This window comes from Pezoporus flaviventris, unplaced genomic scaffold (genome assembly GCF_033815535.1).
Source record: "Pezoporus flaviventris isolate CSIRO_AGI_PZ_B2104156 unplaced genomic scaffold, CSIRO_AGI_Pfla_v1 ptg000023l, whole genome shotgun sequence".
Classification (NCBI taxonomy): domain Eukaryota; kingdom Metazoa; phylum Chordata; class Aves; order Psittaciformes; family Psittacidae; genus Pezoporus; species Pezoporus flaviventris.
Genome location: NW_026892571.1, coordinates 18,730,152 through 18,750,560, shown reverse-complemented (window position 1 = coordinate 18,750,560; position 20,409 = coordinate 18,730,152). Strand labels below are relative to the sequence as shown.

General features: G+C 52.2%; 1 protein-coding gene and 2 long non-coding RNA genes across 3 annotated transcripts; 1 reads left to right on the top strand and 2 right to left on the bottom strand.

The window, feature by feature from the left end:
* Positions 1-1,403: 1,403 nt before the first annotated feature.
* LOC133271198 (uncharacterized) lies at positions 1,404-2,031 on the bottom strand. The gene is made up of 3 exons (XR_009744036.1): positions 1,762-2,031; positions 1,517-1,641; positions 1,404-1,430 (listed from the first exon to the last, which is right to left on the bottom strand). It is a non-coding gene; the product is annotated as an uncharacterized LOC133271198 (long non-coding RNA).
* Positions 2,032-7,005: 4,974 nt separating this feature from the next.
* IRF1 (interferon regulatory factor 1) lies at positions 7,006-13,473 on the top strand. Its single transcript, XM_061457109.1, has 10 exons — positions 7,006-7,254; positions 8,290-8,381; positions 9,248-9,347; positions 9,534-9,710; positions 10,169-10,218; positions 10,343-10,478; positions 10,656-10,781; positions 11,265-11,308; positions 11,863-11,998; positions 12,454-13,473. The coding sequence occupies exons 1-10, from the start codon at positions 7,008-7,010 to the stop codon at positions 12,555-12,557; spliced, it is 1,212 nt and encodes a 403-aa protein (XP_061313093.1). The 5' UTR covers positions 7,006-7,007; the 3' UTR covers positions 12,558-13,473.
* LOC133271197 (uncharacterized) lies at positions 8,327-9,252 on the bottom strand. Its single transcript, XR_009744035.1, has 2 exons — positions 8,772-9,252; positions 8,327-8,592 (listed from the first exon to the last, which is right to left on the bottom strand). It is a non-coding gene; the product is annotated as an uncharacterized LOC133271197 (long non-coding RNA).
* Positions 13,474-20,409: the final 6,936 nt, after the last annotated feature.

The window sequence follows — 20,409 nt, the reverse complement described above, 5'->3', positions numbered from 1 at the left end:
TGGTTTTGGGGTGGTTTTGGCTCCCCACGTGTCCCGGAGGGGATGGGGAGCGCCCCCTCGCGGCCGCGGCCGGCACTGCGGCTTCCCGGAAGCGCCTCAAACCGCCCGCGCCGCAGCTTCTGCGGGAAACCGAAACCAGGCGGCGGGACGTGAGGTGTGAAGGGAGCCGGAGCGGGGCGGGGGAAGGGAGGGAGGGAAAAATGGGGGAAAAGCAGGAAAACAAAAAAAAAAAGAGGGAAAAATAAAGGAATAAATAAAAACGTGAGGAAAAAAAGAAAAAAAGGGTATGGGAAGAAAAAACCTGGGAAAAATGGGCAAAAAAAGGGGAAAGAAATAAAAAGAAAGGTGAAGAAAAAGGGAAAAAGATTTTCCAGGCCCCAGGCTTGGCTCTTGCTGATGTAAGTTATTATTGTTATGAAGCCAGGCTGCTTAGGGCTGTGTTTGCACAGAGGTGGCTGCAGCTACATCAAGGTTAATGGTCAATGAATAACAATAAAGCCTAGGGCATAAGGCCGGGCTGGTTTGGCATCTGTTGCTTGCAGCACATCATTGGCACTATTGCTGTTGCCATCATATGAGGCACTTGGGACCCTCCTGGTCCCGTCCCCCCCCAGAGCCTGGAACAGCACAGCCGGAGCTCCCATCCCTTTCTTGGTTGGTTGGTGGGACACCAAACTGCCTTCCCAGCACATCCCACCTTTGCTATCCCATCCCTCTGCCCCTAATGGTGCTACCGTGACAAGCCCAACGACGCTTTGCAGCGTCTGTAAGAGCTTCCTTTTTGGCAGCCCCGTTGAACGAGGATGGGATGGAGCATTCCAAACAAAGCAGGGCTATTGATGCTCTTCCTGAGGTGAAGCAGAGGTGAAACACTCCCAGGTCCCCTTTTCCTGGAAGGCCATAGTATTCCCCCAAGGTCTCCCTGCCTCCATGCTCCAAGTACTCTGGTGTGCTGGAGCTGCCAGCTTTGCCTGGTAGGCAAGAGCAGGGTGCAGGCAGAAACATGCAGAAGCCTCAGTGACCTCCAGCCTGGGCAAGCTGGAGCTTGCTGGAGGCTCAGCACCACACTCCAATGAGCAGCCCCTGTTCTGCCCCTGGGAATTGCAGCACCTTTTCCTATCAGTCCAGAATCCCACCCAGCAGGGAGCCAGACACCAGGCACAACCAGCCTTCCTGCAGGCTGCGGCTCCCTTCGGTTTAATGCCTGCTCTTCAGGGGGCTGGTTGGGCAAGCGCATCCATGGAGACCTTCAGAGGGGTGCTCTAAAGGCATATAAATATATATATACCTTTTAATACACAACTCACCTTTCCTGTACTGATGTGAGCCCCAGCTGCAGTGGTGGGACTTCAGTGCTGAGGAATGAATGGACTCCTCATTCAACTTCACATGGGTCAGATGCAGGGACACCATGGGTCAGCATGGCCCCACTGAGAGGGGGGGAGGCGAGGAGGACTATGATATCACCACTGACTCCCATGCCCCCCACCAGCTCCTAGGAATGACTCTCTCTGACCTTTACCAGGAGGCTCAGGCTGCTGCAGGGCTGCACCCTCATCAGGCAAACTCCCCACAGCTGCCAGGTGCCTGCAGCTCCCAGGGTTTTCCTTGGCAAACACTTCAGCAAAGCTCTATGTCCTCCTGCAAGGACAAGAGAGCAGTGAGGGGCTGGGGAATTCTGGGGACAGCAGTCGAGTTCTTAGGATTTCCTTTCTCTCCTGCCAAACCAAGCACAAAATCTCACTTGGGTTCAGTCTGAACCCACACCGTGCCCTCAGTGGGGACAGCTGTGTTGATCTGGGGTCCCAAGATGGGTCCTTCCAATTCCAGGAAGCTGTAAGTGGCCCATCCCAGGATATATTTATTGTAGCCTGTGGATCAGAGCGCTCACTGCTATTACATCATGCCATCTGGGCAGGCTTTCAACATTGCTGACATTATTTATTCCCCTGCATGTGCTTCATCCAAGCTTCCTTTTTCTAACAGAGGCATTTATAAGAAATGGAAAGAGCTTGCAGCACGCCCTGCTGCGAGCCCCGTGCTCTCGGGGCCACTCACCCAGGAGCAGCCGGTTTGTGTTGTTTGCCAATGCAGGTTTTACGGCTGACAACTTCACCCCTGCTCCTTCAACGTCTGCTCTGCATTAACCCCTCTCGTGCTGCCTGCCCGGAGCTGACCTGGGGCATGGTACCGTGCCTGTCCCTTAGCAGGGAACAAGGGGCATTCATTCTTCAGGTGATGGTGAAGGCTCTGGCATCCCTGGCGGTGTTCGGGGCCGGCTTGGACAGAGCTTTGGGCAGCATGGTCTAGTGTTAAGGAGTACCCATGGCAGGGAGTTGGAACTGCATGATCTAAAGGTCCTTTCCACCCCAAACCATGATTCTATAAGGCTCCACACCCATTCTGTGTGCTCCAGAAGGAATTGTTTCCGAGTTTGACAGGGAAAAGGGAGGAAGGCAAGTGGGGGAAATGAGAGAGAATTTGCATCAGAGCAGGTTTCTGTTAAAACAGGTAGAAAGGAGGAACAGCCCCTGCAGAGGGGGGTTGAGAGGACAGTTGAGGGCTGGTGGGCATGAGGATGCATGCTGCCAAGCAGCGAGGGGAGGAAGCAGCCAGGGCCATGAGGAAGCAGATAAGAGGCTCTCTCTTGCCATGCTCCCACTCTTCCCCTCCACGAGCCCCTCCTGCATCCTGTGTTTCTTCACTCCCCGCACCCAAATACCACCTGGGCATGCAGAGCTTGGGCTCTGTTCCCTCCTGGGGCTCGCTGTCAGTCCCCAGAGCAGCTTCCTGTGGCAATCCCTGTCCCCATCTCTCCGTGTCTCCATCTTCCCATCCCCACCTCTCCCATTCTCCCAATTGCCAGAGCAGGGATTCCCTGCTAAAGAGCTTCTCCCTTGGTTGGATTCAGAGTCCTGGGAAGGGAGACTGCCATCAACACAAGGTGAAATACTCAAGGTCTTTCTCCCCAGGGCACCTTAAGGATTTAACACCCGAGGGACATCTGCCCCATCCATACCTCATGTATAGCACTGGGAGAGCACAGGGCCAGTGCACTGGCTGCTGCATGGTACCTGCACTGAACCTGGGGGTAGCCCTGTCCTGCTGCACACATGAGGGCTCCTGCAGCATCACCGTCCCTGAGGAAAGGGCACCCTGCCTCTTGCTGAGCTAGGAAGGGAGCCTGGGATGGGCAGTTATCGGAAAGCTGATGGACTTCTACACCAGTGCTCCGCTTACCTGGAGGTGAACGTGGCTCTGGAGTGTGCCCCGACTCCGGCAGCTGTGTGCGTGCTGGAGCGTGCTCATTTCCTGCCCTCATTTCACCCCCCAGCATCTAAAACATGTTTCTGGGTGTTCAGAGCCTGCTGGGTTTGGTTGGGGGAAAGCATGGGGGGGTCTCATCCCCACTGAAGGTAACCTCAGAAGGAGGGAAGAGCGGAGATAAGGTAGGAAAGATGCTTCTTTTGCACTGCTGGCAAACCAGTGTGCTCCGGGCAGCCCCGCACCAGGCGGGGTGCCCATGGGTGAGAAATCTGTGCCACTTATCCCTAGGGAAGAGGGAGCCAGGCTGTGCTCTGAAGATGGCAGGTTTGGGGGGCCGGTGCACAGTGCTGCTGGCTGGGACGTGGCCATTCCACAGCACACGGGGTTCAACATTAACCACTGTGCATGTAGGCCAGGAGTGAAGTCATCCTGAGCTGCTTAACCAAGCAAAGCAGGGAACAAAGAACGACCTTAGAGCCCATACACCCAATTCATCACTCTCCTTTTCGGCTACACCAGGAGCTCTGGGGTTGATGCCACATAGTTTGTGGTTTTTAGCATTACCTGAAATACAGTCATCTTGGGAGCAGCTTATTTCAGGGCACTGCTGATTGAGACAGAGAGGTACCCATTATAGAATAACAAATACCACTTGCTGGAGTTGCATCAGTCAGGAATTTGATTTGGTCTTAGATAAAAATATCATCAAATATTTCCTCTGCACTGGGAAAACAATCCCAGACATGGGATCTCCCTGGATTGGGTAAATGTGATGGAACAGTCCAGCAATCTGGTTCTCTGTGTCTCAGTTTACCATTGAAACAAGAGCGCTGGCAAATATGAAAAAGGGGGAATGCCAGAGGTTGTTGAGAGCCACAGGGCCAAGTGGGTGTCTGAGATAAGAATGATGTGAAGTAGAGCTGGAGTGGGGCTGCAGCTCTGCAGTGAATCAGAGGTATGGCAGTGCCAGGTTAACGGCTGGACTCTTTGGGCATAAAGGTCTTTTTCAACCTAAATGACTCTGTGTTGTACAGAAATTCTTGCTGAGTGATAAATGGGGTGGAGCAGGAGGGTTTTATGACCAATCATTTATCGACTCCTGGTGGTGCAGGTGTTACCCCTTGGTCACACTTCTATACACGTGCGTGTAAGTCCAAGTGTGTGTTCTTGCTACGTTAAGCAAGCTGCTGAGAGGGCTGTTAGTGTAGGGGTGCACATGGGAGAAGGAGCTGGTTTTGTGAGGAGAAAGCTTTGAGATGCAGTGCAAGGACATCCTGACACACAGTAACATCAGGAGAGACAAGTTGTTATTTCCTTGTTTCAGCTGAGAGATAACAGCGCAGCAAACCAACGTAAGGCATCCCAGCTTGGGCAGGTCATGCTCCATGGAGGCTTGTCATGCAGATACGGGAGAGAGCACGGGTAGAAAGGTCAGTTCAGTTCCACTGAGTAGGATCTGTTTGGGCTTAAAGCAGGGAAAGGGGAGATTTAAGGCTGGGACCGTTAACCTTCCTTCGTGCATTCCTATTCCTGTTCTGTGTGGTGCCCGGTGCCAGCTCCTGGTGGGACAGACTGAAAAGAGCCAGTAAGGATCATAACAGCACCGAAGTCTTGTATGAGACAAGTCACTCTTCAACATCCATTCAGGTATGTGAGATACACAGGCTGTGTGCACACATTAACCTGGAAGAACAGGGAGCTCAGGATTTGGTGTTCTTAGAGCTGGCTGAAGGATGAAGGCAAACCATGGGAGGTTGAAAGGGAGGACAGCATCAGTATTTAGGTTGTATAATGTTGTGTATATTGTTAGGTTGTATGGTGCTGTGGCTATTTTTGTAGGTGATACCTGCACTGGAACCTCAGATACCTTCTGTCCTCTCTTTTTCAGGGCACTTTCTATTACCTGTAGATCTCCAGACGTCTTGTGCTAAGGAGTGAACCTGTGCCCTCTCACAGACCATAAACTATAAATGTCCCAGTGCCACACACCTTGTCTATGCACCACTGCCCGGCTTTGATCATTTAATTTACGTAATATGTTGTATCTTCACCTATGAGGAAAGCTCACTGGTGCCTCACCCAGCACAAAGACCCAGCCAAGGGTCCTATCAAGGTTAAAAAGTCAAGGAGACAAAACCAAATCCGTTTAGGGAAGCAGGACACACCTACAGGGCGTTCTTCCGCACTTAAACCCAGGTCTGGGCTTTTCCACTGGAGCAGCTTGCTCCAAGCCCCTGTGTCCAACCTGGCCTTGAGCACTGCCAGGGATGGGGCAGCCACAGCTTCTCTGGGCACCATGTGCCAGCGCCTCAGCACCCTCCCAGGGAAGAGCTTCTGCCTAAGAGCTCATCTCAGTCTCCCCTCGGGCAGGTTAAAGCCATTCCCCTTGGCCTGTCCCTACAGGCCCTTGTCAGAAGTCCCTCCTGTCCAACTGTGGAGGCTTTCAAACCAATGACAGAGCAGCTTCAGGCAGGGTTCATAATACAGCTTCCCACCGGAACTGCGGTCTGCTGGTGCCAGGCAGGGAATCGTGTCATACACCGGTCCCCTGGCTTAGGTGCACCTTGATGTGAGCCAGAATGACCCTGGTGACTCCACGGACCTGTTTCATTGAGCTGCGCATTCAATGAGCGTGCAACATTAGAACGCAGCAGCGCATTCCTGTCCCTCTCCCTGCATCACTGGGCCGGCTAACGCTGACACTGAATGGCTCATTTCGTGCTGTCTGTTACATGCCAGGAAAGCATGAATGCGGAGGAGACAGTCTGGAGCATCCCTCACAATCTTCACATATTTTCCTTTGCTATTGCCCTACCTATCTACAGCCATGACTGTTCCCATTACTCCAGGCCCTACCACATCCCTTCTGCAGCTCGCTAACACTGACTAACAAAACCTGTACGTGGTTTCTGCCCTCCTGTTTCATTACTCCTGTTGTCAATAGCAAAAGCGTGTCTCATGGAGCCAGTGCCAACCCAGAGTCCTGCGGCAGTGAGCGAGCAAGGAACTGATCTGCTCAGAGCCAGCACCGGGGCCAGTTCCTCAGCGCTCCACAGCAAGTTGATCGGGACGCGACTGGACCAGTTCCCACCCATCAGTGCCCTCATCCAGACCTGGCATTTCATCCATTTCCTTTCCTAATCTATGAAGGTTGCTGCGGGCTGGTGGCAAGTCTGCGTGTCTAAGCATTGGGATTTCTGTGCCATCTCCAGCTGCAGGGGATGCACATGAAGGGCAGCCGCACACGGGGAGGATGGGCTGGGGCTCGATCTGTTGGGGAGATGGGGGTTGGATCCCTTGGGAAACTGCAGCTGGATCCCTCATTGGGGATGGGCATGTCAGGGGGACCGGGGCTGGATTCCAGGGATGGGGGTTGTATATATCGGGAACACGGGGGTTGCATCCTTCAGTAGGGATAAGGACTGTACCCATCCCTTGGACAGGGGCTGGATCACTCCACTGGATGGGGTCTGGGTCTCTTGGTGGGGACAGGGGCCCGATCCCTCCGTAGGATGGGTCTGGGTCCCCCGATGGTGACCGGGGCCGGATCCCCCTGTGGGGACGGGGCCTGGACCCCTCCACGGGACGGGGGCTGTGTCCCTCGTTGTGCGCCGGGATTGGATCCCATGGGGAGCTCGACCCCCGTCGGGCCGGGGCTGTTGGGGGGGGCGGGCTCCCCCCGCGCCGCTGGTGCTACAACGGCGTGATTTCCCCGAAGTGATGCCGGGCAGCGGGAGCCAATGGGAGGCGCAGCCGCCCCGTGGGGCGCCGCTGATTGGCCGGGACTCGGCAGAGCCCGGGGCGGCGGGGAATCCCGGCCGCCGCCGCCGCGTTATACCCGAGGGCGCGCCCCGCAAGCGGCAGAGGCGGGTCGGGCGGCAGGCGAGGAGGGATCGGCTCGGCTCGGCTCGGCGCAGCACGGCACGGCTCAGCTCGCCTCATCTCTTGCACAGGCTTGCACGGCTCGGCACAACGAGGTGGGTCGCGGTGCTCCCCGTCCCGTCGCTCGCACCCCCCCCCCCCCCCCCCCCCGCGACTTTGCACGGCACCGGGGCTCAAGGCGAAGTCCGTGGGAGCGGCCCCGGGGGCACGGCTCGGCGGGTCCCCGCCGGGCTCTGCCATGCGGAAGCTGTTTCGGGCCGCTGGGCATCCCTCCGGGGAGCCGCGACTCCTTACGCAGCCCCACGGGACGCGGCGGGTTGGACGGGGCGGGATGTGTCCCCCCCCCGCCTGCGGGGTCGGGCATGTCCGGGCGCTGCTGCGGCTTTGCGGGCTCAGCCGGAGGCTCCGCTCCGCTGTTGAGCGGGTGCCAGCGCCGCGGCCCGAGCCGTGCTCCCCGCGGGGCAGCTCCGGCAGCCTCCATCCCCGCCGGGGCCGGCGCTCTGCAGGCCCGCGACCCGCCGGGCAAGCTGGAAGCGCGGTGTTTTGTGCTCCCTGGGAAGTTTTGCTCCGGGTGTCTTGAACAAACACCGCGAACAGGAAACTATTTCTCTAGAGGGAGGGAGGGCCCTGCCGCCCGCCCCGGCTGCGCCGCTAGAGCGCAGGGCGCAGTCCTCCGGGGGCTGTCGCCGTTACCAGCGCGGAATCCCCCCTTCAGCAGGGTCCCCCCCGCCTCCCCCGGGGCGCAGCTTAACTAATAACAAGCTTTTTAAACTACGACCGTGCAGTTGGTGCCTGTCGGGGGACGCGGAGGGAGGTCCCGTCCCTGTCCGCGCACCCGCTGCCGGGGGGCTCCCTCCCAGGGCCGGGGCTCTCCCCGCCCCGGGCTCCCCTCTTGCAGCACCCACCGCTCCAACCAATCCCATTCCCGGCTTGGGGACATCGGGCGTTTTTCTGGCTCTCGACGGCGGGGGCATCTCCCCGGCAGAGGGGGTGCTGGGTACCGGGTGCCGAGGAGGAGCTGAGACTCGAGAAGCAGCTTTGGTTCCATCCATGGCGGTACAGCCGGTACGGGGTGTGTGTGACACTGCGGAATGTCCCAAACGGCAGGGGGACTTTGCTGACCTGTTACTCCTTCCTCAGGCAAGATGCCGGTGTCAAGAATGCGCATGAGGCCCTGGTTGGAAATGCAGATTAATTCCAATAAGATACCCGGACTGATATGGATTAACAAGGTGAGGATGGTTTATTGCTATTATCAGTATTACTTCTGTGACATTAGCCATCCTTGTTCTCAGATGACGCTGAACAGGAGTCAAGATCATAAAGGAGAGAAAAACATGGGGAAAATTTGCATTATGTTTGAAAAACAACTACCTTTGTTTGCAGAAAACATAGCTCTGGTTGGTACCCGGGGTGGTAGCTCCATTTTTCCTGGGAAAACTCCTAGGAGGGAAAGGATAAATGACAATAAAGCAGGCTGAATATGGTGCAGAACCAAGAAAACTCCAAGATCTCTTGTAACACCTCCTGCCCCAGCTCAGGACCTTCTCTTTGACTCCCAGGCTTAAGATTTGGCCTGAAGGAAATGCTGTTTATTTTGGTCCAAAGCTACATCCCTGTACCTGTAGCACAGGGCTTATGGAGCCAGGTCTCATTCTCTGAAGTCTCCATATCCACCCCAAGGTGATCTCTAAGCTGGGACGTGTTTTCCTTAGGATTCCTGCAGGATATTATGGGCAACTTTAAAAAGGGATTTTCTACCAAAGTATACCTAGAAAATATACTGTAGCTCATGACATACTAATAGATTAGGTGCAATATAAGTGAATTTTGGATGTATTTAAATGATTACGTGATAAATTTAACAGTATTGCTTACTTCTACTGTACCACACACAGGGTTTTCCACAGTTTTAGAAGCCATTAAAAGCCTTAAATTCCTTGAACAGCATAGATGGAAGGATGGATATTTAATTAAGATACAGAGCAGAGGGTTTATAAAATTTCTGAGCTTCTACTGGGAATTCTTGGGTTAAATCCATTGCTCCAAACTAGCACTTGACACTTTTTAATTCAAATCTCTATGGGTTTCCCTTCAGGACAAGATGATGTTTCAAATCCCATGGAAACATGCAGCTAAGCATGGCTGGGACATGGAGAAGGACGCCTGCCTCTTCCGGAGCTGGGCCATTCATACAGGTGTGTGCTGGCTTTACATGTCCCTCAGTCACACCCATATCTCAAGACATCTTTTTGTCTTGAGTTGCACCTCAGGTAGTTATAATTACTATTGTGTGTGTCAGAAAATAGATAAGTAATCTGGTTTTGCGGTGGGAAGAACTAGCACTGAGAAGTCCAAACGCTCCCCCCATCTCTTATTTATAGGAAGATACAAAGTAGGTGAAAAAGACCCTGATCCGAAAACCTGGAAGGCAAATTTCCGCTGCGCTATGAATTCACTGCCCGACATCGAAGAAGTGAAGGATAAAAGCATCAACAAAGGCTCCAGCGCCGTCAGGGTCTACAGGATGCTGCCACCCTTGACAAAGGATCAGAAGAAAGGTAAGTCCTCAGCAATCCAGCTGCTGTTGGTACCACTGGTGTTTGGCACTGTTATTGCCAATGGTAACAGGTCATAGAATCCTAGAACACCAGGTTGGAAGGGACCTCAAGGATCATCTGGTCCCACCTTTCTTGGCAAAGCCTGGCCTAGACAAGATATCCCGGCACCCTGTCCAGCTGAATCTTAACAGGGCCCGGTGTTGGGGATTCCACCACTTCCCCGAGGAGATTATTCCAGTGGCTGATTGTTCTCACTGTGAAGTTTTCCTCGTGTCCAGTTTGTACAGACATTTTATCCCAGATTCTTTGAACAAGCCTAAAGGCATCACCAGGGGGGATCAGGACTCGCTGCTGACAGCAGCGGCAGAGCTTGCTAAGCAGGGCTCAAAGGTGCAAGAGCTCAGCCCTCACCCAAAATACCAGCCCTTTCTCACATTCATCTTGTTTTTACTTAACAGAAAGGAAGTCAAAGTCTTCAAGAGAAGCCAGAAACAGGAGCAAGAGAAAGGTATGTGTCTGTGGAGGCTGCTGAAGAAGCTAGAGGTTTTGGTGGTTTTCATGCTTTTTTTTGTTCATGTAGGCACTTGCACGTTCTTAGGCAAGTTTTTCATGCTCTGCCCTTATTTCTGTAGTCCCATGAAGATACGAGGACGGAGGAGTCGGCAGAAAGGCTAACCAACACTGCTCCGGCAGATGACCACAGCGGCTACACTGTCCATGACTACATGGGGCAGGAAGTGGAGGTTGAGAGCACGTCCATCACCTTAGGTGAGACTCTGTTTTTAGCTCTCTGAGCACAGTGGGAAGTGCCGTTCGTGTGTAACCCATAATCTCTGCACCAAAAGACAAAGATGACTCTTGGGGCTGGGCCATCAGATGGGCAGGGAGGAAACAGAGGTGGTCGTGTCTCTGCTGAGTGCCAACTCCTCCTGGTGCATCCCGCAGACCTCTCCCCATGTGAGGCGAGCAGCTCCCTGACTGACTGGAGGTCACAGATGGAGGTCACCATGGCTGACAGCACCAATGACATCTACCAGCTCCAGGTGTCTCCCCTGGCTTCATCCTCAGAAGGTAGGTGCTTCTTTTATCCTTACCCCTGTCTTTCACTGGTCTAGTGAAGACGGATTTGGAAGCAAGGCAGCGGGATGAAGGAGTGGGCATCAGGAGGAACAAGAGTTGGGTACAGTAGTAACAGTAGAGGTAACCATGCTTCCCAATAGGGAAAACCATAATAAATATGGGTGGTTCTTCACTCAGGGTGCAAATCATCTTCCCTCCTGTCTACCAAGCAGGTTCTGCTTTGGCAAGTCTCAGGTTGTTGAAGAGCATTTGAGATGAAGGGCTGTGGGGATGGAGGTGCTGATGAGATACTGCACCTCAAACCCAGGAGAGCCTCTCCTCAATGTTATCCCTGGGGGGGAAGTAAAAGGTTGTGGTAATGTGTGACAAGAGAATATGAAGTGGGTTGTGTGGTGAAGAAGCAGAAGTGCAAGGGATAACATGCGAAAAGTTGACATCTGTTTTCTTCTCTTTTTTTGTGTACTTACAAAACAGTCACAGACGAAGATGAAGAGGAAATGAATTCGAATATTTTTAAGGTAAAACCTGCCTCTCTGGTCTGTATAAAATTGGCCAAAATTGTTGTTTGCACCAAGAGAGGAAGGGAAGGAGCTGTCTGATCAGTCCTAAGAGAGCTGGACATGTAATCCAGGACCCTTGTTTAATGGGGGGGGGGCTGAAGAAGTAAAGACAAAGAGAAGGCTGCTTTGCAGACATGGAGAGGACACATCCATGGAGCTATTTACTCTGATGTGAAAGTCAGAGGAAGCTCTGCTCGAAGTAGAGGTTGCTGTATTAGAGTCTGCAGAAGTCCTCAAGACTTTATCTTGCTCATCCCTCCACCTCTGACACACATGGAGCTTAATCTGTGTTTCCAGATGTGTCACGTTCATCCCACTGATAACATGGGGGGTTCATCACTGGTTTGCATTAGCTTTTTTTTAGGCTGGGAGTAAACCAAATTTCATATAGCTTAGCACAAGGAGATACAATGGGATCTCTTTTGCTGACCTGTCTCCTACTTAAGGGAAAGAAACAGAACACTGCACCCATGGGAAGAAGTGGGTTTTACCATCTCCTTCCTCTCTTACAGCTGCTCGAACCAGCCCAAGACTGGCACACCACCAGCGTCGGGGGGAAAGGCTTCCTCACCAACGAGCTGGGCACACAGACCTTGTGCAACACTTACAGCTACAAGGAGCAGGATGGGGAGATCGACACAACTTCAGGTACAGACTCCTCAGTTACCACTCAAGGGCAAGGCCATGGGATGATGCAGAGCACGGGTTTCATGCAGGGCACTACCTGGGAGGGAGCAATGCAGATGGAGGAGTCCACACATCCCTGTGTTGTGAGATTTCCAAGGAGCCTGTTGGAAGGCTGTAAGGAATTTGTTGGTAAAAAGAGAAACTACCTCTAGTAGGTAGGAGTATTCTACAGCTTTGTCTTAGGTTGTGTCAGCTTTCAGGAACTCCTTGCAATGTAACTGAAGTATTTCCACTTAGCTGAAATGGGACAGTTCAGTAGAGAGTGTTTGGAGTATTGCAGCAAAACATCAGCCTAGGGTATTTACTCCCATTAGAGCAACCATTCCATTTGAGATACATTTATGTATACACATACACACACTGTTTTGCTCTTGCTGCATGCGAGTCAGTACTCACCTGTGTTTGGTTTCCTCTAGGAGAGCTGGAGTTCAGGTTCTTTGACCCGAAAAACAGCTTCGAGTTGTCTCCCTGGCTGGAGACAGTGAGAGCTCCCATGCAAGTCATTCCCTGTGGCTTGTAAAGCTCTGGCTTCCTCAGACCACAAACTGCTCTTGGGTAGAAACTTGGACAAGCCTGAAGAGAATGGAAGAAATTGTTTGTTACTGACTGAAGAAAGTAGCTTTTCTATTCCGTTTTAACTTTTAGGCCTGAAAAGTTTAGCAAGGGAAACTCCATTATCGATTAGAAAGGGGAAAGGAATCCCATCACTAGCAGGACTCCTGGCTCCGAAGATGCTCAGCAGCAGTACGCACCTTGTCATTGCTTTGGAGGTGAAGCTTCTGCTGATGGATGTGACCTGGTGGGGTACCACTGAGTGTGCTGGAGGTCTGGGGAGGAAGACACTGCCTCCCTGTGCGAGGTGCGATGGACACTTTACCCACGGAGTGCTGAGGAGACACGCTGCAAATGAGACTCTGACCCCTTAGTTTTGGTTGCTGCTTACCTGTGCAACACTGGTGACGTTGGGCTTAACGACTGTCATACACTTAGTCAGGAGAATTGCACTAATTGGCTCTCTTCTTTGATTTACTCCATCACATAGTTCATTTTTCAGCTGCGTAAATAAGATGTGAAAACCCAGTTTAGGCTTTGCTTCCACATAATACACTTACCCAGGTCCACTCATAGGATGTTACCTGCTCGTAGACATGCCAGATGTACTTCCACATAGTAGTTGAAGAGCTGCTGCATGACAACTTTTGCACTGATAGGGGCAGAGCTCTTTATTTATTCCATGTCTTCCTGGGATCCCTTCTAGCACCTGCAGCCCCTGCGCCAGCACGAGCAGGGGAGCGTGGCTGGGAGGGGTTCCAGTGTGTATGTGTTATACCTAGGAATCGAATCACTAAGCTGTAATGGTCTATTTTCTTGTACATTTTATTTTTGTATATAAAGTGCTGTATATTTGTTTTACTAAAGAGGTTTTATATACGGTATGTTTACTTTTTCTCGTGGGAGAGCTCCAAGAATGAATTCCAGATTCCTTAAGAATTACCCAAACAGCCGTGCTGTTGACAGAGACAGTCGGAGGGGTTTTTTCATGAGTCATGGAAGCACATGGAATTCGCTAGTTTGATCCCATTCCCCACTCCCCCTCATCCCAGTGCAGCTGATGGGTGGAATCCTGCTTGTCCTGGGTCCTGTACACATGTGGGGTGGTTGATTTTTATCTGCCAACATCTGCAAGTCAGAGCCGGGTGATGGGTTCTGCTGTTAAGGAAACCTGCACACCGAGTCCCTGCTGTGGATGTCCTCATCAGTGACGCCATCACCCTCTATGATAAGATGAGCAGCGAAGACCTTTACTAAATAACTCATGTTTGCCTAAAAAGATAGCACATGCACAACACAAGGCAAGGGGAAAAGCAGCTGGTTTTCCCCTGCATATTTCACTCATTTGCCATACTTCCAGGCTGGAAGGGCTCGACACGATATTGCATCATTTGGGGTGAGAGGCAAGAGCGCAGTGAGGCTGAGGCAGCACATCTCCGGCTGCAGCCACCAGCATCTGATACTGCCTGGAAAACCCCTGTGCTGAGCAAAGCTGTGCTGGCCTCTGGGGAACAGCTTCATTCACCGAGCAAGAGCAACAGTGGGCTGAGGAGAACACCAGGCTGCAGGAGAGGAAGATCCAGCCCAAAGGGCTGGAACGAGCACAGGCTCTGCTGTGACTCAACCTGCAGGCGCACAGGGACAGATGTGGGGTTTACCCAGGGAAGAAGGGGGAAAGAACACATGTCATGGGAAGCAGGTGGTGGTGGGTCTCAAAGCCAGCACATCCAGGTGGATGGGCAGCGCGGGCAGGGAGCGGCTGGGCAGGGTTGTGCAGCACCAGTTAGTCATTAACTGGCCTTGTCTGAGACAACCCAAAGCAGGCAGCTGCAGGCAGACAGCAGCTTCCTATGGCCTCATCCCAGCTCTGCAGGGCCATGGCTTGGAGGGTGATGACCTGGCTGTCCCTGCACCATAGTGTCTGGCTCAAAGGTCCCCCTCCCTTGGATCCATCCAACCCCCTGGGTACCAGGGCTGCTGCCTTGGGTCACCCCCACCTCAAACCCTGCACCACTGCCCAGCACAGGTCTAGGGCAGGCGAAGAAGTGATCCAAGAGATCAGACCTGTGCCACAGCCAGGGAGAGCACATGGGGGCTGCTGGACCTGTGCCCCCAGGAAGGGACATCACCTGGGTGGCATCCACATAACCACAGGAAGTGGGTTTTGTCTCGAAACCACTGCAAGTTTGTTACACACGGGGTGGGGGGGTGTGGGAGAGAGAAGGGAAACTTTCTATGATGCGAGCAGTGCTAAAAATAAGGTAGAGATTAATTTGCCCTTTCATGCATCGAAAGGAGCAAGATTTTCAGTTATGCTCAGATGCAGAAAACCCAGCACTTCGGCTTTCACAGGTTAAAGGTCTGACCAAGATCCGAGGACAGAAGAAAACAGTGGCCAGTGCCTCACATTGAGCCCAGAGACACGCTGCAAGGACAGAGGAGATGCTTCCCTCATGCCAAGGTACCTGTGTGACCAACAGCACGTCAGGTATTTCGCCAGTGATGGGATGGAATTTATCCATCCCGTTGCTTCGCTGCCTGGGTAACTGCCAAACTCAAAGTGTTTCACTGTTGGTTTTGTTGGTTTGAACTCTCTGGGAGGGGAACAAAAAGCAAAGTCGTGTTCTGCAGCTCAGGAGGGGTAGGACATGCTCAGACTCGGAGGATTTGGTGCCATCGATGCCTGGCTGGCTCCTCCATCACCTCCAGGTGATTTGTAGAACCCACATTTCATCACCCAGCGCACACTAAGGAGACCTTTAGGCTGCTTGCACCCAGAGGAGCATCATGAGGGCTTCAGGATAACCTCCTGCACAGGCTATGAGATGAAAACAGTTTTAAAACCTTGACGTTGGATTCTCCTGAGCTTGCCTATCCTAACCACGCTCTTCATAAACCCAGCAAACCTCAGCTGGCTTTCCTGTTTTCACCTTTACTGTGCACACAGCTCCACTCAGCTGGGAAGGAATCACATACCAGGAGAGCAGGTCACTGGAGAGAGCTCTTCCCTGCCACCCAGACAAAGCAATGAAAGGAAAGCTTTTATGGCTAGGGCTTTAAGAGCAAGCAGCTCTTTCTTGTGCTATGAACCTTGCATGACGGTGAGAAAGATCTACAGGCAATGCAGCTGTTGTAAAAATAAAGAAAGAGAGCTCCGTGCTGGAAAACCAAGAGGAGTCCTTGTATAATCAGTGGTCATTTGGGAAGTGAATGGGGCTAATGCTGCAGGCTCCAAAGGCTGCTTGAGCAGAGGCTCTCCACCACTTACACTACACTTCAACCATCACTGGTTGCAGCTTACTTGCAAACCTTTAAAGTGCTTAAAACCATCCCAAATTCTCCTTATTTTGTTTTAGAGCTTTAGGACGTCAACAGGACAAAACCTCCTGAAAATAACACAACCATCTCAGAAACAGTCCCACAGCCTGAACCTGGGATAGCCCTTCAGTGGCTCAGGCACTGATTTGGCTGCTGCAGCATCCTGCATCAAGGCCAGGTTGGACACAGGGGCTTGGAGCAAGCTGCTCTAGTGGAAGGGGTCCCTGCCCGTGGCAGGGGTTGGAACTGGAGGAGCTTTAAGGTCCCTTCAACCCAAACCTTTTTGTGATTCTATGAAGGTGGCAGAAGACCTCGGTTCCTGCCAATAGGCTTTTCAGTGCTGTAGAGGGAAGGATATCCCTCATCTGTTAACTGCAGCTTTTCCTAGTGAAAACTCTTGACCTGTAAGTAAAGAGCTGTTGCTTTCCCCCGATCTTTGTCCAAATGGATTGTTAAAATGCCTTTCCATAATTAGAGGGGAGCACAACTTCCTACACTGTCCACTTGGCACATTGCTCATCATTTAATCACTCATTACTAGCGACCTGTGAGCACTTCCTAAAGGAGCCTTTAGCTCCTGGCTGCCTGGCGTGATGGCCCCTTGTGTGAGCTGGTCTTGCCAGCAGCAGAGCCTGCAATTATGGTTTCGCCTTTATTTGCTGAGGCGATTGAATCCTGATAACGGGACACATTTCCAGGCAGTCACAGGGCTTACGGTATCACACCTATAAAGGGGAGCAGGCTCCAGACCAAAGGTATGAATTTATAACTGCGGAAAGTAGTGGCACATTTGTTTGTGGTGCAAAGGCAAACTGCTGCTTAGATTGCTACTGAGTGTCTCGGGCTGCAAACACCATTTCTCTGCTGTTGCGCTGGGTCATTCCTCCTCTTCCAGTTCTCCAAGGGTCCATTTCCCCCCCCTTCGTATTTGTACACACAGCACAAGGAGGACAAAGTTCTGCAGGGCAGACAGCTCTCCCTGGGGAATGCCAAGGGGAGAAATACTGTGTGTAGGAAAGTCAGGTTTAGAGCTTAGATGGGGAAAAACACTTCCCTAGAAAGAGGCAAAGGGAGGCAACTCACATTTTACTGTACAGTTTCTAAGTTGTGTTTTCCCCTATGCCAAGTCCTTCAGACCACTTCCTGCAGTGCTGCACTTCAGAGCTCCTTTTCCTCCCACATTTTTCCATCCCCTTCGATTTTTGTCTCCTGTTAAACTCACCCCGGCCCTCCCCATCCTTCCCATGTGCAAAAGAAACAAGGCAATAATAAAAGCACGTTTGAGCAGGCAGCACAACACGTGTGTCTCAAGCTGCTAGCACACTATGTCATTCCCCTCTAACCTTTGGTCTTCCCTGTTCTGCTCACGTCAGGATGCAGATCAGAGCGGTTCCCTGCCACATCAGGCTGTGTGTGGCCAAATCACAGACAGCACGACAGGAGTGACAAGGACGGGGTACCCAGAGGGTCTATAGCCATGGGTGTAGATGACAGCAAAGAGGGCAGATCTCATCTCAGTCACCAAAAACCCAGTGGGGAGAAGGCTGAGCTGGTAGCACATCCAAATGCTGGCAGCTCCTCCCTGGAAAGCAGCACCAGCCCCTGGTCCAGACCAGCAGCAGTGTGCATTGCTCACCCAACACAGGCATCCCAAACGATGACGTGACTGCCTGCATGGAGGATGCTTGGCTATCGCAGATGAACTCATCGTCTATTTTGGGATAGGAAATTTCACACTTCAAATGAGTGCCTGCCTGCTGTGCATCGCTCCCCCTGCACGGTGAGACACGCTGCGCTGCAGGCACGTGGCCGCAGCACCAACACACAGAGACACTGGGGCAAGCAGAGATGCTGCTGCAGCAACTTCTGGGGATCTTCCAGGGGAATTCAGCCGCAGCAGCTCCGCACGAGTGCCTGAGCAGAAGTGGCTGCCCCTGGCAAAGGGAAGGACTTCGACTGCGTGCGGCAGTGGTTAAAAACACAAAAGCAAGGGAGCGGCTAAGGGGGAGGTTCCACTGAGAGGATGGGGGAAAGGAGCTCTGGGCAACTGGAAAGTAGTGGAGGTCTTGTTCCTTTCAAAGCATGTGGTGGCACAGCAGTGATAGCATAAGGATGCTGGCCTTAATTCAGAATGAACCCAGCACAAGCATTACACATTAGCTCTTTGCAAGCAGGGCTATTAAATAGCGAAACCCAGACTAACCACAGGCACGGACACTGAACCTGCCCAGTTCTGATATCTGCATTACAAGAATCTGTTTCACTGAGTTTGCTCTGTCATGAGCTAAAACCAATAAACATTTCACCAACAGTCTTTAGGCAGAAGAAATCCATTGTGGAGCCAAATCCAGACAGGCAGGACTTTGTTTTCATCAGCATCATTGCTGAAGAAAGCAGAGGGAGCGGGGAGTGAAGCGTGGACTGTGCTGGCTTGATCCCAGGCTTGTGGCTGGTTTTTAGGATATTATTAAAGATCTGAAGGGAGATGGCATAGATAACCTGGGGCATCGCTTAAATGCATCAAGTGAACCATGTTAGCACATACACATTGCACACAAATAATAACTGAGTGCTATATCCAGCAGCTGCCAGTCCTGCCCAGAGCAATCCTTTGCCATCACCTTTGGGGGAGTCTCACCAGTGCTTCTCCCCTTCTGCATGCAGCACCCTCTCTGGTGCTTCTTTTGGGAGCATCTTCTGTGCATGCATGCTTCTGGAAGGCCACAACTGACTTTCTCAGGGGTGTACCAGGGTGACTGAATGATTCACACCATCATTTCCTCTGTCCCATAGCTCCACACACTCCATAGTGAGGTCTCAGCTGACCCAGTGCAGGCTGGGTCCACAGCAAAGCCGTACTTCATCTGCCTAATGTTCATGGAACAGTATCATCTGTATCATCTCAGGCTGCATGCCAAAAATCCCAGCACAAGCTGCATCACATGAAGAGATCTCACGTAGTTTATATGTACTAACATGCAGCATCCATCAAGCTCACACCAACAATCAGCAGCTGCATCTGAGCCATACCAAAAGCATCCCCAATGTCGCCTACGCAATATGATTGGAACCACAAGGGTTGCAAAAGTTCTACAAGGACCAGCTGCTGTACTTCATGCTACCCAGCTAGGCAAGGGGAATGGTCCAAACCAGCACAGCTCACTGATGCTACATGCACAGCCCATGCATGGGTGATCAGTCTCTCACTGATACCGATTTTTCTCCAGGAGCCAGAGAGATGAAAACTACCACTGAGAAGAGGAAGAGGACTTAAAAACCCCACAGGAATTACAAGTTATGTTCTTGAACCTATTTTAAATTTACATCTCGTGACTGACCGTATCACGGGTTGGGGTGTGCTTAATTTAGGCGCTGTTATTAAACTGCCCTTTCTTAGCTAATTTAGTGTTATTGTGCCCTACAGCTAGGACTCCAGACGTTTTCCCCATTGATTTAAAAAGGCTTGGACCTACCTAGGTAATACCCCTACTCAGCCATACCAGAGCCGACTGAATTCCCAGATCCTGTTTGCTGCTGGGTCCATCCCAGCACTCCAGAATCTCTGCTCTGATGTCAGCAGCAGCACATGAAAGCCATGAGCGTGTGCTGGTAGCAAAGCTTGAAGGCAATTCCTGTCTTCAGGAAATTTTCCCTCCCTCAAAACAACAATTCCTCATGGAGAGGTGTGAAGAGCTTTGCTGGCAGAGCCCCCTCATCCCCATCCCTGACAAACAGCTCCGCAAGGGAATGATCCCAGCTAAGCAGTGGGTCTATATCCTTAAAGTCAACAGGACGGAGCAGGAAACCCACTGCTGCCTTCCCACCCATGGGATGGGCACAGCATCCACTCGGCACAGCCCTGCCCTCTTGGTAAGGGGCTGGAAGGGACTTTCAACACCCCTCACACACTAACAACCCAGGTGTGGCTGCAGCCACTTCAGTGGCAGCTTCACAGTGAACCCTCTGCGTTCAGCAGACCTGAGGCGCGTTGCGATGGAGGAACAGGAACCTCGAGGTCTGCAGGATGCGAGCCCAGCCCTGCAGGAAAACCGACTCGCTACGGTGTCAAAACCCAACAGAACACTCCAGAGCCTGCACTCAGGACACGTCCTGTGCTGCACGTATCACCAGTGCCCTCTGTGCAGAGCCCTCCTGCTCCGAAACCGGCCCAGTGAATGGAGAGCAGCTATGAGAAAGGCTCATGCTCTACATGATAACAACTCGCACGTCTGCTGAGCAAACCACTGTTTCCTGAACGGAGGTGCCAGGCATGACTTATTGCACATGCTGGAGCAACCGTCACCGCCTGCAAAGCGACAAACAGAGCGAGAGCCTTTCCTGGTATTTGGTGCATAAATCAGGGTGCGTCCTGTGAGGCTGCTTGAGATTCTGCAGTTGAGAGCTCCCTGGTTTCGCTTGAGGTGGTGGCTGTAGAAGTGCCTCTCTAGGCAGGGTGGGTTTAGCCTAAGCCACTTTCTATCACAGCATTTCTATAGCCTGCC

What these genes read in the sequence shown, in the direction of transcription:
- IRF1 (XM_061457109.1), top strand. Translation starts at nt 7,008, where the DNA reads ATGGGAGGCGCAGCCGCCCCGTGGGGCGCCGCTGATTGGCCGGGACTC. An exon ending in GAGCTGGGCCATTCATACAG is followed by an intron (nt 9,348 to 9,533) that starts GTGTGTGCTGGC and finishes TCTTATTTATAG; the next exon opens with GAAGATACAAAGTAGGTGAA. An exon ending in TGAATTCGAATATTTTTAAG is followed by an intron (nt 11,309 to 11,862) that starts GTAAAACCTGCC and finishes CCTCTCTTACAG; the next exon opens with CTGCTCGAACCAGCCCAAGA.